At 45.6% G+C, this 17,159-nt stretch overlaps 4 protein-coding genes across 5 annotated transcripts in view; 2 read left to right on the top strand and 2 right to left on the bottom strand.

Annotated features, from left to right (window-relative positions):
• dbndd1 (dysbindin domain containing 1) overlaps positions 1 to 17,159 on the bottom strand; it is a 177,088-nt gene that overhangs the window by 19,496 nt on the left and 140,433 nt on the right. The gene's annotated exons all lie outside the window — the stretch shown is intronic.
• gas8 (growth arrest-specific 8) lies at positions 294 to 4,411 on the top strand. Its single transcript, XM_060070909.1, has 11 exons — positions 294 to 444; positions 829 to 921; positions 1,101 to 1,298; positions 1,499 to 1,705; positions 1,851 to 1,905; positions 2,025 to 2,230; positions 2,545 to 2,712; positions 2,893 to 2,979; positions 3,196 to 3,405; positions 3,962 to 4,027; positions 4,111 to 4,411. The coding sequence occupies exons 1-11, from the start codon at positions 442 to 444 to the stop codon at positions 4,288 to 4,290; spliced, it is 1,473 nt and encodes a 490-aa protein (XP_059926892.1). The 5' UTR covers positions 294 to 441; the 3' UTR covers positions 4,291 to 4,411.
• mthfsd (methenyltetrahydrofolate synthetase domain containing) lies at positions 4,870 to 11,988 on the top strand. Of its 2 annotated transcripts, none has more exons than XM_060070908.1 (8): positions 4,870 to 5,237; positions 5,374 to 5,477; positions 5,953 to 6,066; positions 6,443 to 6,556; positions 6,656 to 6,746; positions 9,155 to 9,267; positions 9,382 to 9,507; positions 10,572 to 11,988. In XM_060070908.1, the coding sequence occupies exons 1-8, from the start codon at positions 5,210 to 5,212 to the stop codon at positions 11,400 to 11,402; spliced, it is 1,521 nt and encodes a 506-aa protein (XP_059926891.1). In that variant the 5' UTR covers positions 4,870 to 5,209; the 3' UTR covers positions 11,403 to 11,988. The 2 variants fall into 2 exon arrangements, with proteins under 2 accessions (XP_059926891.1, XP_059926890.1); XM_060070907.1 differs by lacking the exon at positions 5,953 to 6,066 and adding an exon at positions 6,123 to 6,236 and having other exon boundaries at positions 4,902 to 5,237.
• foxf1 (forkhead box F1) overlaps positions 13,869 to 17,159 on the bottom strand; it is a 4,684-nt gene continuing 1,393 nt past the window's right edge. The window contains exon 2 of the mRNA XM_060071109.1: positions 13,869 to 15,619. Within this exon, the coding sequence (XP_059927092.1) occupies positions 15,456 to 15,619 (164 nt within the window). The 3' untranslated portion in view covers positions 13,869 to 15,455. The remainder of the gene's footprint in view (positions 15,620 to 17,159) is intronic.

Here is a 17,159-nt window from a genome sequence, read left to right as displayed (position 1 = left end):
TGTGTGTGTGTGTGTGTGTGTGTGTGTGTGTGTGTGTGTGTGTGTGTGTGTGTGTGTGTGTGTGTGTGTGTTGGGGGGGTTCAGTGTGTGTGTGGGTGGGCCCGTGTATGCGTGTGTATGAGCTAAGATAACCAGATCATCATGAATGTGTTTCAATTAAACTACACGATATTGGACCACTACTGTGAACAGTGGTAACACTCTCCTTTGTTATAAGGTTTATCGGCTCTCATTAGTTGACTAGAGGAGGCCCTCTAGTGGCTGTATAAAAGATCCCATGAATCTCGATAGTCACGTGATAGCGTTGCCATGACAAAATGTTGTTGCTTGAGATCTCCGTGTAGGACCTCTTCTGCAGCCATTAGACTAGCTTGCAGAAAAGATATAGAAACGTGTACAACTGAGTATTCGGGGTGAAGCTACCCTTCGTAGCATTTGGAAATGGTGAGTGAGTTTATTTCAGTCGCTTTATCTCAGTAACGTGACTTACTGTTAATGAAGAAAGTTCTTAGCTATTCGCTGAACGCAGTGAAGAGCAGCAATGTGTCTGGTCTTCACTGCTTTATCAACCATACAACATCCCTCTGGTTGGTCATTTTAACACGTTTGCCTCTCTTAATATCAAATGCATTCATTGTATAGACATGACGTTGGACAGCATCAATAGTTGGACGCCGATACTACATGATAGCAACGATAGCCCCCAAAGAGACCCCCTATGAATACAATCTGTGCAACAAGTGGACAACCATGTCCCGCTGGGTTCAACATCACCATCGAAACACTGTTCGTAACACGTCTAACTTACTGCTGGGTTTTCATTACTAGCCACCCAAAAAAACTGCCGGCAAGAAGGCGGCCAAAGCCAAGGCGCCGACAGTCATCGATGGCCTGGCCGCAGAGGAGATGTCCAAGGAGCAGGTGAGAGCATGGGTCGTGTTCTACCCTAATCTCTTTTAATGTTTTTAATATAATGGAACTCCATTTCCTAATAGTACCATATCTTGTATGAGACGCATGTACTTGTTTTGGTTTGACTTAACATGGAAATAGTTTCTAGAGATCGCACACACTCACACTAAGATTATTTACATTGATAGTTGGAGGAGCACATTGTGCGTCTTCGAGAGGAGCTGGACAGAGAACGGGAAGAGAGAAACTACTTCCAGCTGGAGAAGGACAAGGTCCACAGCTTCTGGGAGATTGGCAAACGAGACCTGGAGGAGAGAAAGGCGGAACTCAGGAACAAGGAGAGGGAGATAGAGGAAGCTGAGGAGCGGCATCAAGTAGAGATCAAGGTGATTGATTGACACACACACACACACACACACACACACACACACACACACACACACACACACACACACACACACACACAGAATTCAACATTTCTTTCAAGTAATAGATCAAGCCTCTTCATATACTTCATTTGCTACAATGAATACATGAGTCAACACGTACAATCCTCCCCTCAATGAACATGTGTGTGTTGGTTCAGGTGTACAAGCAGAAGGTGAAGCACTTGCTGTACGAGCACCAGAACACCATCTCCGAGCTGAAGGCAGAAGGCGTGGTGGCCACCAAATTGATGGAGGGCGAGCATGGAGGCCTGGAGAGTGAGCTTCGCAAGGGTGTGCGTGCTCTCAAGGTGGATCTCAAGGAGCAGGAGCTGGCCAACGAGAACGCCATCAGAGACCTCAAACTGGTGAGCATGCAGTGACTGTGGAGCACGGAGTGACTGGGAAGCATGCAGTGACTGGGGAGCATGCAGTGACTGTTTTTTTTTTTTATTGTTTTCCCTTTTCAGCGCTGCAAACAAACATCTAAAAATATCACTTTTATTTCAACAGAAAAATGACGAAGAACTGACTGGAATTAGAAATGATTTTGAGCGGCAAGTCAGTGGTAGGTGACGTTTGTGTTTTTACGATGTGTAGTTGGCGTCCAGTTTGAAATTATCTGATTTCTTATATTCCTCAAGCACGAAAGAATACATTCTCTTTCTGTTTGTACTGCTTGTGCAGAAATCGAGGCCCTGTATGAGAAGAAGATGCGAGTGCTGCGGCTGGAGCAAGACCGCTTGAGGAAGAGTGATCTCCACGAAGTGGAAGCTCGCAAGAACGACCTCATCGCCACGCTCATGAAGAACCACGAGAAGGACTTCAGGGAGATCAAGAACTTCTACAACGACATCACACAGAACAACTTGGCTCTCATCCAGACCCTGAAGGTAGGAGCTACGATGTTGGGATGTAGCCCACGCCCAGCTCAAAGGATATGTGTTTGATCTTGGGATTAATAAAGTTGTCTGAATCTGAATCTGCCAGATGCCCAGCCTGGAGGCATGCCTAGCCCATACCTGCTTATTTTATAATAATGAATGTCAACTCTGCCACCTTGGTAGACCTAATACAGAAAAAGTAAATCACATGCACGCAGCTGAATTGCGTGTGGTTCAAGTCAAGACACACAATCAACACCACCACTAAGACACTCACGATGCATTGTCCGCAGTGCAATGCTTCACATACGTTGTTTTCATAGGAACAAGTGGAAGAGATGAAGAGGAAGGAGGAGAAGACGGAGAAGAGGATGGCGGAGGTGATGGCACAGAACCGGCGGATGACGGAGCCCCTGCAGAGGACCAAAGAGGACGTGGCCGAGCTCCAGAAACAGCTGGCCCACTACGAGAAGGACAAAGCCTCTCTGGCGGTGCGTGTTTTCAACACTGAACTACATGTCTGGCTTGGGGAGACTTGGGGAGACTTGGGCCAGTCATGGAATCAGTTTAGCCAGTAATTCTATTTTCCAAATAGAAAAGACTGTGAGATCATTTGTTTTTTGATTTGATATGCTTCCGCGTTGCAATCGTCTGGTGTCACCTCTTGACAGAGTGCCAAAGCGCGTCTGAAGGTGGGAGAACAGGAAGCGAAGGATCTCAAATGGGAGCATGAGGTGCTGGAACAGAGGTTCACCAAGGTAAGACACCACACTTTGTTTTTTTCTTTGACCCACTTTGATTTATTAACATACGTATAAATAGAATGTGTCTGAGAAACGTGAGAGATGGTTTCCAAATCATCTGTGTTCCAACTAGAGGCTCAGATCTATTTTAAGGAGTCACGCCACAGATACCGATGATGGGGGAAAGTGTGTGTTCACGCGTGTCTCACCATGGGAACGCGTTTTGTACAGATCCAGGCGGAGAGGGATGAGCTGTACACAAAGTTCACCCAGGCCATCCAGGAGGTGCAGCAGAAGAGCGGCTTTAAGAACCTGCTGCTGGAGCGGAAGCTGACCGCCCTGACGGACTGCCTGGAGAAGAAGGAGGCTCAGCTCAACGAAGTGCTCTCTGCCAGCAACATGGACCCCATGGCCCTGGGCGTGGTCACACGCAAACTCGAGGTACGTTTATCTGTATTTTGCCTCTTCTCTACGGCCAAATTCACTAGCCTGAAGCGCCGGATGCTTTGTTGCACAGAACCATCCGTCCTTGGATCTGTTTGGAAAAAAGGGCAGGCGCTTTCAAAAAGTACCAGGCAGGTGATTGGAAGAACCATCTGTCCATCACCGACCCGACGTATCACGTAGATCACGTAGTTCATCGTAGGATGCCGGTTGGTTCGAACCGCTGTGGTGTGGCCACAAGCCTATAACTTCAAGCCTGGCAGGATCAGTTGTCGTGATTTCGCCAAGGTATCACCTTGCACTGCAAGGTATCACCTTACAGTTGTGGCAACGAATCAGTAGCCATAAAGGAAACAGTGTAGGTCAGTAAATAGGTGTTGAGGTACACATGTACCTGTGTCTGTGGGCTTTCAGTGTTTTCCAACAAATAGGTAGACGTGATAAAGGGAAAGTAGTATCTGTCATCAGTGCAAAACTGTAGAAATGTGACCTATTTGTTTTTCTTTTTTGAACGACGCGTGATGGAAAATTCTGCACACGTTTTTGCCAACAGGAAGTATTAGACTCCAAGAATATCGCCATCAAGGATCTGCAGTACGAGTTGGCCCGAACGTGCAAGGTGAGCCTTCCGTCGATACTACCAGCATCGATTCTGTTTGTTTGTGTTCGGCTCACTCTGAACACGGTCTCTGTTGTGCCCAGGCCCACAACGACCTGCTGAGGACCTACGAGGCCAAGCTGAGGGCCTTCGGGATCCCTGTGGAGGAGCTGGGCTTTACCCCCCTGGAGAGCACCCTGGCCGGGCAGACTCTGGGGCAGGGGCCGGCTGGCCTGGTCTCCCAGACTAAATTACCTCAAACTGTGTTGCTCTCTGATCTGTGATAGCTCAATTTATATTTATAAAGATTTGTATGTGTGCCTTTGTCCGATTTTCTGTGGCATATGGATGTAAAATGAATGAAAAAACGCAACAGAAAAAAAACAAAGAAATGTGTTCATAATACCCATATAATAATTTTTGTTGTCATACATTTTTATGTTTTTTTATTTAAGAGAAAAGTCTAAAAAACAATGCTTCATGCAACAAAGAAAATAAGACTATATAGAGAGGGATACATGTATAAAATGCAGGGGATTTTCATAAGTATTTTACAAACGTTTATTTGATAAGAAGGGCTGATTCGTATCACATCGTGCGTCAAACCCGCTAGTAGGCCCATAATAGTTACAAAATGAAGAGGTGTTAAGCTGAACAAGGCCTGCAGGTGGTGGTCAAGTACCTTTAGTCTACACAGGTACCAAGGGAGGCCACTCTGGTGCAGAGGGTTGTGCTTTTACGGTCCAGTGCTATGATCCGATATTCTGGCTCCCAAACTGCGGTTTATTACATTCCGTTTATGTCGAAAGTGCGCAACCTAAAACCCAATGCAACTGAATAAAACCAAATACAGTTTTAATGAATAACACAAATCACCAAAGACAATCATCAAACGTTCCTGCAACGATATATACAATGTAATTCGGGGAAAGAAAAACAATAATTGATTTTCCTGTAGGGCAGGATTATCTGTTTTGATGGGTGTTTTTGTGTGCGTGGATCGCATAACGGCAACATGGATTTAATTTAGCGAATGGATTTGCGAATGGATTGGTCTTCGTGGGCTTCCATACAACAAAAGCCCCAGACGAGCAGCTGTTGTTGCGATGTTTCCCAGCGTCTACTCGCACCACTCCTCTACTTAAATTACTTTTCTGGATCCCTGGAGAAAGTTATTAGTATCACCGACGAGCGCTGCGTAATATGGAGGCTGCTATAAAGATAAGCTCTGGTAAAATGTTTACGACGTTTTACGTCCTTAACACTCTAATTCCATTGCATGCCTGTGTATTAAGATCTAAAATAACGATTATTGCGTTAAGTTTATCGATGCATATTCTCAATAAACGTTTACCCTTTAATTTCAGGCGCCACAAAATGGGACATTCGACAGAAAGTTTGGGACCATATCGAAGAAAATAACCTCGCAAACTTCCCGAGGCCTGTTCACAACCGTATTCCCAATTTCAAGGTAATGCATCTCATTTCACTCTAGCCGTACAATACTACGGCTAAAACGTGGTTACGGTCGTTAAATGTGTAGATCAGTCACTAAACGTGGGCCCTCACGGTCCCATAAAATCGAGTTCACCGTGGACCTCTTGGGGCGGCACTGAAGAGGTGGCACTTAAGTATACAGAAAACACCTCTGCGGGTTCATCTGGTGGGGACAATAAACTTTTTTACTGCAATGGGATAACGGGAATTGAACCACAATACCTTGGCTAATTTTGATTAATCTCTTATAAAAAGATGACGGATTATACTAACGTCGAGTGCATGTTTTGGATGTACTTGATTCAATTTGGATTTCATATAGGCCTACCAACAGCCGGATTAGTGAACGCCAATGGTATAGCTTCTAATGTATAAATTGTATTCAAGATCTTTTATTGATTGGTTTTCTCTGCATGTGTGCAACTTACTCTATGGTCGCGGCGTGCTAGTGTGCAGTTGAAGCCTGTGACAGGCTGACGGCCCTTGAGGAATTCAAGTCTAGCCAGACCGTCAAAGTTAACCCTGACAGACCGCAGCAGCAGGCACGCTTTGTCACACTGGACGTAAGTTCCTGCCACATACTTTCTGCTCCCTCTTGTCCACACCCTCCTCCATGCAGGGGGCCTTCAGCGCCTGTGCCAGGGTCACTGGGCTTGAGGCCTTCACCGAGACAGCTGAGGTGAAAGTGGATCCTGACAAGCCTTTGGAGGGTGCCCGGCTGGAAGTGCTACAGGTAGTTGTAGTCCATGTGTGGGTGAAAAGGCCTCTAGAAGCTACAGATGAAGGCCCGCTCACGCCTGTTTAATTTCCGGGAACTATAGTTCGGAACCACCAGTTTTTTGTATTTATAAATATCTTTTCAGTCTTTGTTCCATTTTTAACATTAACAAGTGGCCATTGAATGTTCACCAATCACCTATCTGCTTTATCTCTTTTAAGGCAAAGAAAACGCTGTTGGTTCCCACCCCCCGCCTTCGTGCCGGTCTCTTCAACAAGATCACCCCCCCAGAGGGGGCCAGCAAAGAGCAGCTGCGTGTGTGCTCCACATCCCAGGTTTGTTTTCAAGCTAGCTCTGGTTTAGCAAGCTTGAGAAACGCAATCATCACATATCACGCGTAACGTGACTCTCCGGTTAACTGCGTCTTTCTGCAGGGCGTGAAGGAGTTCAGCGTGCCCGTTGGCCTGGACGCCAAGGTGAAGGTGGACCTGGTTGTGGTTGGCTCTGTGGCCGTCTCTGAGAAAGGTGAGAGCCACCGCACTAGCTCTGAGATATGGGTATAAGTCCGAAACACTAGTTTATTAGCCAGGAAAAAGATGGGCCATAGAACCAAGTGCCAAGCACTAACAATTTTTAGGTTAACCAAAGATAGCCAGGATAAGAAGCCTCACGATGCAAATTGGTCATTACCAGGCAGCCCCCCTCATCTCAGTAGCAACACAACTATGTTGAGAACTAATGTTGTTGGGAAGGAAGAATCGTCTCCTTTTGCAAAGGCCAGCATAGAAACTGTATGGTTTGTGAAATCGGCTCAGGTCCCTTTAGCATTTTCCTGACGGACAACACCAGAGTCACAACATGGTTCTCTCTGGTGTCCACAGGACTGCCCCACAGTCATGGAGAATGTTAGCCTGGAACCGTGGGCCCTGTTGTCCTTTGGGGAATGTTGGAGAGGCTCTGTGCACTTGGGCGCGCGGTTGCAGACCCACCTCATACCCTCATAAGTGCAGTCTATCTGCACTTACTCACACCATGCCGTTGATGCCAATGAACCAACCTAAGGGGTCCAGGAACATGACCCCCAGGGTTGACCCGGTCGCCTCCTGGGCAGGCTCAACCCTGGAATATACACTACCGTTCAAGGGATCGGGGTCGCCCAGATAATTTCATGTGTTCCATGAATAATCGCACACTATTATTCAACAGTTTTCAGCTGTGCTAACCTAATTGCACAAGGGTTTCCTAATCATCAATTTGCATTTTAACACGATTACTTAAAACATTGTACCGGTAGAAAACAGGAGGGATGGTTGCTGGAAGTGGGCCTCTGTACACCTATGTCGATTATCTAACAAAAACCTGCCGTTTCCAGCTAGAATAGTCATTCACCACATTAACAACGTCTAGACTGTATTTCTGATTAATTAAATTTTATCTTCATTGAAAAAAAACTTATTTTTTAAGGACATTTCTAAGTGACCCCAAGTTTTGAACGGAAGTGTATATTGGCCTCTTCTTACATGTGTTTGTTTGTATATATTTATTATGAATATCATTTTGTATAGGGCTAAGAGATTGTGACTTTACATTGCAATGACCGCCTCGATTACCAAAGTGTTGGAGCTTAGGAATGTTATTGGTAGTGATGGTGCTTTTCTCACTGTTTAGAAATTTAACGTGAAACTATTTGTTATTATGGAGGGACATTGTTGTGTTTCTCGAGACGTGGACGAGAACAAAGTTTTGATTAGCCTAGGTTTTGGTACGTTTACGTTTTTTAAGGATTATCACAAAATGGTGGACTATTACCACACAATAAAAATCAAATTCTGATGTATAAGCCCTGAATATTACACAGACAGTGTGGTACATATGCTGCCATATGCTTAGCACCTGACTTCTTTTGAGTAGAAATTCTGAGTAGAATTTCACTTGCTCATGACACGCACTTCCTCCGATTAAGCCATCCTTCAAACTTCTCTATAACACGCATGCACACGCACGCACGCACACACACAGGTTCAGAACAGTTTGATTATTTATTTCCTGATAGTTGTTGACAGGTTGTAAACATCGACTACACCAGTAGTAGATGTGTTGCCAGGAAGGAGAAATAGTACCTCTGATGGCCTGTCTATGATCTAGTTTCAAGGCTGGAGTGAGACACATTGGAGGCACTTCAAGGTTTGGTGATTTCAACTGATGCCGGACTTTTGTTACATGGCATCCCACACAAATGCCTTCATTAGGACGTCCACCCAGTGCCCACGTTGGGCAATCCTTGCAAGCCGTCCACGGTTAACTTCTCCTGTCCTGAGTTAAGGCAACCATCTCCATATGTCCGAATGGGCTTTTCTGTCTTGGAATATTGGAATTCAAACCCCAATCAGAGCTGTCCTGGAATAGGGTCAGTGGCTGTTTAGGATAGTGGGGGGGGGGGGGGGTGGGGGGTTGTACATGGTTCTGGTTGTACCAGAACCATGTACATGTACAATGGGACTGTACCAGGACACTCACTGCACTGTTCAATGCAAAATAGAAACGGAGGTCTGGTCTACTGGTTGAATTCTTTATTATATTCTTGATTTTCATGCTTTGTTCAGTTTGGTAGTACATGGCCGTTGTAGCAGTTGGTTTGTTAGGGTTAAAAGACTATTCCTTTGGATTGTTCGGGGGTTATGCTAAAAGCACGATTTTAAACACCATAGGAATCAGTATGTTTCTTCCCTGCTATGCTTATTTTTGCACGCGTCATCAGTTTTTTTTGGAATCTCTTAACAAATTTTACCGTTGCATGAAATATTCATATATTATCAGCTTAATAAAATATTCACTGCACATTTTGACCTGGGCTGACGCCTCAGCATTCCATTATGCTGTGGAGAAATTACATTTCTGCTTCATAACCCCTCTGGGGGCTCCCACTCCGACAGGTTATCGAATAGGGAAAGGAGAGGGCTATGCAGACATGGAGTACGGCATGATGGTCTCAATGGGAGCTGTGACGGAGTCCACTGTGGTGATTACGATCGTCCACGACTGTCAGGTCAGTGTTTCATCTTTAAGCATTTTCAGATTTTCCCAAATGTAAACTAGAAGCTGTCTGTGAGCACTGGTACTAGCCGGGTGTTGACTAGCATTGTGTGGCTTGTCTTCACAGGTTGTGGACTTCTCGGAGGAACTGGTCGAACCGCACGACCTCACTGTGGACTACATCCTCACCCCCACTAGGATCATCAAGACCGACTGCCTCCTCCCCAAACCCGAGGGGATCATCTGGGCAAAGGTAGTCGCAATTGTTATCCACACGATGTGTAATTCTATGTCTGACCGCTAGAGGGCAGTCAGCTCCTTCCAAAGCACAATGAACGTGAGTCCAGCTGGCCCTCCTACCATAACCCCTCCCTCCCGAAATTATAGCAACAGAATTATGGAGGACAATGAATACCAGCTTCATGTATCAACTACCACGGTTGGAAATCACTCTGATTTTGGGATGTATGGGGTGGTTTAAAAAATCGAGCCGGCAGTAGAAAATATAATTTATTGATTAAATAACTTCATCATGCGAACCGGAAAACATAAAATGCAGACGAGAGAAGTTTAAAAAATGAATACAAATGTTTTGCTTTTCTCAAGGGTTTGACGATCCACAATTATCAGAGGTGTAAAAGAACAATATGATCCAGAGCGGATCGACATTTTATTTTATAGATTTATCTTTAATGTATTTTACACAATGTAGTGTGACTCTTGAGTTGTCTATGTGAGTCCCTTGAGACGTCTCGGTGAACCGGACACAGTGACCTTCCAGGCAGGAAGGCCATGTCTGCTCATCAAAGGCCCTGCGTGGCAGCAGGCTGGGCTCTGCCGGGGCCGGTGGAAGTACAGGGTCAGAAAGGACCACGCTATAAACAATGGCGGCATATATCCTTTACAGCCCCGGCCACTATCAAAGTCCTCCCGCTCCCTGTTTAAAGAATGAAGGAGCACTCTCTATTTTTACCTGCAGGGAAAGTGAAAAATTCCACCGACTAGACGCATGTGTAGTCTCAGCTGCCCCGTCGAGAAGAGGGGGGGGGGGGGGGGAGAGAAAGAAGAGCTGTGTCTGTGGTTGTTATTTTGTTATGGTTTTATTGTGTTTCCATCGTTTTTAATAATGCGTTTTAAAAACATGGAGGGAGGTCCATAGTGTGTTTCTCGTAGCATGCTTTAATAAAAAAAGTCCAGTACCCCTTCACATGTTCCCTTCACACCAAGCATTAGGTCGCAAGTTACCTAGCATGGATCCCCTGCGGGGTTGGCTAGCGGCTGCTAGTGCACAGTGAGCCCATACCGTTCTGTCCCCAGCTCAACAAGTACATGCTGGAGAAGATCCCCGTCCTGAAGAAGCTGCGTGCCCTGGAGCTTGCGGCCGGCAAGGAGGTGGTCCTGGGGCCCGAGCCCCCCGTGGAGCCCGGGAGGGGCCCCAGAGGCGGAGACCCCCAGGGCGACGGCCTGAAGCCCAGGAGAAACGGCAGGCCGCGGCCACGGCGGAACACCCAGCGGGACTCCGACGGGGAGCCCAGACGGGAGGGCCCCGGGCGGGACGGCCCCGGGGGCAACGATGAGGCCGTGCCGAGGCCCCGACGCCGGCCGGCTCGGGTGCGGAGGGAAGGGGGCCGAGGGGACAACCAGGCCAACGGCAGCGAGGAGGGCCGGGAGAAAGTGAGAGGGGAGCGCCGGGGACGGAGCTGGAGGGGCAGCGCGGGAGAGGGCGGGAGGGAGAGGAAGGGCAAAGAGGGGGAGGAGGGGGAGGAGGGCATGGAGGGCGACCACGGCCCCCCGTCCAACGTGACCACGGTGTATCTGGGGGGCATCCCCGCAGGCCTGCGGGTCAGCGAGTTGAAGACGGCGCTGCGGGAGAAGGAGGCGCTCCCGCTGAGGCTCACCTGGCAGGGGGCTCAGCACCGGGCCTTCCTGGACTACGGGGACCCCAACGCCGCAGACCAGGCCATGGAGGCCCTCCAGGGGCTCTCCCTGAACGGCCAGAGCCTGCATGCCGAGCTGGCCAAGAACCAGCGGGGGGGCCGGAGGGCCGGCCCCTCCAGGAGCCGACCCCGGTCCAGGCCGGACTCCGGCACCAAGGCCGAGCCCAACGAGGATTCTGGGGAGCCTCAGAAGGAGGAGGTGGTGGAGTAGACGGAGGTCCCCTCTGGGTTCTGGGGTTGGGGGATAAACAGGTGTTTTGTAGGACTCGTGTTATCTGAGCCTCTGTATTAACTGCCAATTGTGATAGGTATAACAAACTGATTGTGCATTTCAGCGTTGCTTTAGAGTTATGTTGGCTTATTAGCAGTGTTTTCGTTTCGACTCGCCGACACGCACGTGGACCTGTTGGTCTGCGTGTGTGCGTCTTTGGGCAGAGTTGTCATTTTTTTCCCCCCCTTCTTTAAAGTGTTTTAATACATTGTGTTAGGACCGTGCGTGACTGAGTGGAGTTAAGTTCTTAGTCACGCCGGGGATAACTGTTGAGATAAGCTAATCCGAACGGCCGAAATTGAGCAAATAACAGAGAAAAAAAACCAGACTTTTCCATCCATTTCTGAGATTGAAGGAGTGTTATTAGTGTATATATATTTATATATACTAAATAACGACCTTCTAACAACTGTTTTTGGCTCTTGACTGAAATATTGATAGGTCTTGCATGTAAAACAATGTTGTGTATTGTAAACATATGCATTATTTTGTATTCTAATTAAACATTTACGAACTTCAAAAGAAATATTTTCTGTATTCATTTTCTCTGACTATCCACTTAATTGGATGTTTGAATTGCTTTGAGGCGGGATTCAACCGTATTTAACGTATTTGACTTCTTGAGATGAACGTATTTAGCAAGTGCGATGGTACTCAAATCCCACATTCAGTTCTGACTTCTGTTGCTGCTCCGGTGCGGAGGGAAGGGGGCCGAGGGGACAACCAGGCCCCAATGGGTGGAGGCTTACGCCTCCACCCATTGGTAGCCCGTCGGGAAGGCATGGAGGACATATCTTCTGCACATTTTAAAATGAATCCAGAGGCTGGACCGAATGGATTGCACTCAATTTCCCTTCCTGAATAAAATCATAACACGATTGCTTTTGGTTAACCAAGCATGAGGTCGAAATTTTATAATGAAAAGTATATAAAATGAAAGGGACATTATTAAAGGTTGTGCATTAACTACTCCACCCGTCCACCTTATTCGATGCATTTAATTACCATTCATAGCGAGGTCAATAAACGGTTTTCAAATAGGTCAGAGAGACAAGAGGAAAGAGACACCAGACCGGAGGAGTTAGAGAGACACCAGAGGGAAAAGAGACCAACCAAAACCAGAGGAGAGAGAAAAACGAAGACGGGAGACACGCTTGCAGCAGTTCCTTAAGAAAATCTTAAATTCAGTTGTATTAATAAAATGCTTATTTGTCAGCCTTGTCCTACCCATTAAGGTAGGCCTACAATGGTTTGGTTTAACACCATTAGTCCTGTCCCACCAAATGTGCTCAAGCCAAGCCATTAGTTAAGGTCTTCTGCGGATTTGAACCGCATCTCCAAATCTCAACAGCAGTGACATTTAGCAGAGCTTCCATTTTGTCTGTTGCCTCCAAACTCTCTGGTGGTATTGGTTAACAGGGGAGATGGTGTCAAATTGAGCTGCTTTGAATCCGCCTACGAGGAGATCCGCTCACAATTCCAACTAATCAGATTGGATTACAGCACTCGTATTGAGCCCCCGAACCAAACGATTTCATTGCACTGTTTATGCACTGCCGCTTGACATTTCGTAGATTGCAGCGTGTGTACCCTGCCTGCTCTGCATGCCTGCTTGGCCGCTGCGTTGTCTTGTCCCAGTAAGGCCTGGCCCACGCTGAAGGATGAGAACATTGCCTGTCTGCTTCCAAAGAGCAGAGCCCACAGGCTTTTTATGGACCTGTCATCCAGGCCAGGCCGGGGAACAGCTGGAGTGCCCCGCAGCCGGAATCTCACCCCCTCGACCGCGACCAGAGCCCTGCGCCTCAGCTAATGGTCATCATTTGGTTAATGCGCGCTCCCATGTTCAGCGCGTCTTTATGCTATAGCCCACCTGTGCACGCTGGACTATTCATCCAAGTGGGATCTGGATCCTGGGGTCAGACAGTGGTCATGCTGGGAGATAATGAGGCTAAACACACAATGCAAAACATGTCATGGATAAAGGATTTCTTTTTTCCGGAAAACTTTTGGTAGATGGGAATTGATTAAGTAGACTATAGGCGCGTCTCGGTGGGACAATGAGACCAAGACAGTGAATTATTCGTATGGTGGTAAAATAAAGGCAAGACATTTCTGCCTACTGGGTTCCTGCAAGGGCACACCTGTCGATTCTAGTTAAAGGATCATCTTTCCAGTCAGAAAATTACATTTAAAGGAATTATATGTGATAAAATGCATGCGTAATCTTTTTGCCGCCTAATATACATGGTCTTGCCGATGACATTTACAAGACCTCGAAAATAAATGAAGAAAACTGTTTTAAATCAAGCAGTACACTGTAGCCTTTTCCGTTGACGTGGTTTTAATGAATACTATCTGTGTAAGGGCTTGTCTATTTGCTCATTTATTTAACTTTCATGCACCTCCAATAAATGTGTTTCGAAAGTTTCATTGGTATTGCATTAGGCTGTGTTAAATATATTTGATCCCACTAGTTTCTATATCTTTGCCTTGGAGATGTATAGGCCTAAACATTTGCAGGATTATGAAGATGTAAAGAAAAATATTGAATAAATAGGCAACGGCTATATACAAAATAATCGTTGCTGAATGTTCATGAATATGCGCCCCACATGGACAAGGCCTTTGAATGGTTGACGCTTAATTGGAAAATACATTCTAATTAGAAACGGAGACTGTATTTGAGTTTTACACATTTTTATTTCATGTCTACATCAATGAATTATAATTATTAATATGGGTTTTAAATCAAATTGTAATGTTAGGTCTATTTGCATCAATAGGCAGGGCCAGCCATGTGCCAATAGTGTAAAAGCACAGTCGATACAATGTGTTTTGGCGTTTTTATTTTCCTTCTGTGTCACCGCCAAAAACACAGACCTGGGTCTTTGGGTTTCATCATGTCATGAGCCCATAGTTGAGAGACAGGAATCAGTCGGATAATGTGAAGATTGAGTTTTACTCTCTAGACTAAACTGCATACCACAAATCCTTACCTTCATAGTGTGTTTTTGCATAGACTGAAAAAATTGCATAGACTGGCCTGTCCTAAAGACCCTCTAATATTAATGATCCTAACATATACTTACAGTGCTGAAAAAAACGGCCGTCTACATACAACAAAGACAACGTAACAGTGCTTACATTATTTCTTTGATTTTCATTTTAAAACAAATAAGTAAGCGTTCTGACAAATATTGCCAATAAAGCATATATTCTTGGTCAACTCGCCTAAAGTTAGAATATATAGGCGTAGAAAATAAATAAAACGTTGCGCTAATAGGTTATATTCTTAAAAAGTGCCTTCATCTTTTTACACAATATATGTTGTCCGATAGTAACTGTTCATTGCACTTTCTTTTTTTTTTTTATGCTGCTTTTGAATCCAAAATATAGACTCAATGCAGTCGGCCTAAAAAAAGTACATATTCTAAAGATAAAGGGAAATGTGCATTTACATGGATTGGAGGATCCTATAGGCCTACATCTGACGCGTGGAGAGTGGTATTCATCCGCCAGCAGAACTAGTACCAAACGGCAGCTGGACCCACTTTCTACCATCGGACGGGTGGATCATTGTGTGCGTGTGTGTGTGTGTGTGTGTGTGTGTGTGTGTGTGTGTGTGTGTGTGTGTGTGTGTGTGTGTGTGTGTGTGTGTGTGTGTGTGTCTGTGTGTGTGTGTGTGTGTGTGTGTGTGTGTGTGTGTGTGTGTGTGTGTGTGTGTGTGTGTGTGTGTTAGCGCAGTGCCAGTCTGTTTTCTGAACTACGTGGGGAATAGGAGAGTCCAGAAAACAGTACACAAGTAGTCCAGTCCGTTTTCCACAAGTTGTTTATCACAGTGTGCGTTTTCCTGGACGTGGGGAGGGAGGGGGGCGTGTTTTTTGGTAGTTTTTTTTCTCAGAGAATTGTCTTTTTCCACTTCAATTCCTGCTGCTGGTTAAGTCTGCCTTGGCTTTAAAATCAATTATGGTCCGCGGAATGGCCGCCGTCCCGTTACATGACGCAGGGCTTGATGTCCTGGTAGGAGACCTGCTGGTGGTGGTAGTAAGAGCCGCTGCTCGGAGAGTGCATGGCGGAGGACGTCATGGCGTTGAACGAGAACACGAACTCCTTTCGGTCACACATGCTGGGGGACTGGGAATGGTACCGAGGAATACCTGAAGAGAGAAGAGAAAACGCGTTTTTACATTGTTTTGTTCGATTGTATAGGCCTAAATACAAATACTGGAAATCTGGAAGATGGTTAGAAAGGAAATTACGCACAGGCACCTTATTAAGAGATAGGCGCACAACTATGGCCTATTCAATCAGTATTTGTGTTACCATTTAGACTGAAGCCTCCATGTAGGCCTGATAATCAACGTCTCCTAAACACCTCTAGGACATGGGGCCTAGGCTGAATTATTTAATAAACGCAGCGGACCAATACAGACAACAAACAAATAATAAGAATAAACTAAAAAAACAATAATACAGACGGCGACAAAGGTATAAAATATAACTGTTAATTGCGGATTATAAGGGTCTATATTTGTTTTACTCTTGTTTTTACTAATTTTATTTTAAAACATGACTGCTCATTGAACTAACATACAATTAATCTGATGAGGTTTAATAATTTGGCTTTACTGTGAATAAACTACCTGTTGGGTTTAACGGTATAAAACACGCAAGTTTAATAGCCTACTTAATCCTACTTTTCCCTTCAAACGTGTGTCGTACAGATTCTACGGCCCTTGAGCAATCCCATCGCTTTTATTTTTCAATCCTGCTGCTGGTTCTCGAATCGGACCCCATACCATATGAACACCATATGACTTGGTCCAAATTGACTGGAAGCGGTCTGTAAAGGGGTTGGATAGCCCATAATTGAGAGTGGTCTGCTTGCACGCTAATCCCGAAGGGCCCCACGGAGCCCTGGGGCCCGGCTGCCTGGCTCCACCCGCCACCGAGAGGGCCTGACGGCGATGTGTGCGTCCGAGTGTAAAACTGTCTGAAGGGTTCTCTGGGTGAATAAAAGCCGCCGATTTGGATCTATTGAGAAGCTTTTCACTCAACCATTCAGTTCAGTTAATATTAAAACAAATAGCGAAACGCCAACACAGCCTGTGTGTAGCACACTGAATGGGGTTTCCAGGCCTATGTAGCCTAACACACTGAATTGGTTTTCTTGAGTATGTAACACATTGAATGCTGTTTCTTCAGTATGCAACACATTGAATGGTGTGTCTTCAGTAACACACTGAATGGGGTTTCTAAGTATGTGACTCACTGAACTTGGCTTATTCGGTATATAGCCTAACACACTGAACTGGGTTTATTGAGTATATGCAACACACTGAACTGGGTTTCTTCAGTATGTAACACTGTTTTTATTAAAAGGAGAATGCAGCGTTTTCTTCTATAATTGCTGACTGTTAGAATAGGCTATATCAGGCTGCAATTAAATGTGTGTTGTGCTACACAACCCGTTGACATGCGACAAAGTGGAGGACATTTGTAATTCCCTTGGTTAAAACTTGTCTTTAAAATAACTGAATAAGGTTTACGCAAAATACTACTTTTTCTTTTGCTCAATGTTTGGGTTGTCAATGAAAGGTTTTTCAGCGACGTTATTTAATCCTAAACGTTTGTCAAAGTAGGCCTTTTTTATATCACAATTTGATCTCACACTCTATAGTAAATAGTCAATGTTTT

The sequence above is a fragment of the Gadus macrocephalus genome, chromosome 14 (genome assembly GCF_031168955.1).
Source record: "Gadus macrocephalus chromosome 14, ASM3116895v1".
Taxonomy (NCBI): domain Eukaryota; kingdom Metazoa; phylum Chordata; class Actinopteri; order Gadiformes; family Gadidae; genus Gadus; species Gadus macrocephalus.
Note: the sequence above shows the minus strand (reverse complement) of the source record. Positions and strands in the feature narration are given on the sequence as shown.

Excerpts from the sequence above, each read along its gene's own strand:
- gas8 (XM_060070909.1), top strand. Across the intron at positions 1,906-2,024 it reads TTTTGAGCGGCAAGTCAGTG|AAATCGAGGCCCTGTATGAG; the intron begins GTAGGTGACGTT and ends CTGCTTGTGCAG. Across the intron at positions 2,980-3,195 it reads TGGAACAGAGGTTCACCAAG|ATCCAGGCGGAGAGGGATGA; the intron begins GTAAGACACCAC and ends CGTTTTGTACAG.
- mthfsd (XM_060070908.1), top strand. The coding sequence starts at position 5,210 with ATGGAGGCTGCTATAAAGATAAGCTCTG. Across the intron at positions 5,238-5,373 it reads TGCTATAAAGATAAGCTCTG|GCGCCACAAAATGGGACATT; the intron begins GTAAAATGTTTA and ends CTTTAATTTCAG. Across the intron at positions 5,478-5,952 it reads ACCGTATTCCCAATTTCAAG|TGTGCAGTTGAAGCCTGTGA; the intron begins GTAATGCATCTC and ends GCGGCGTGCTAG.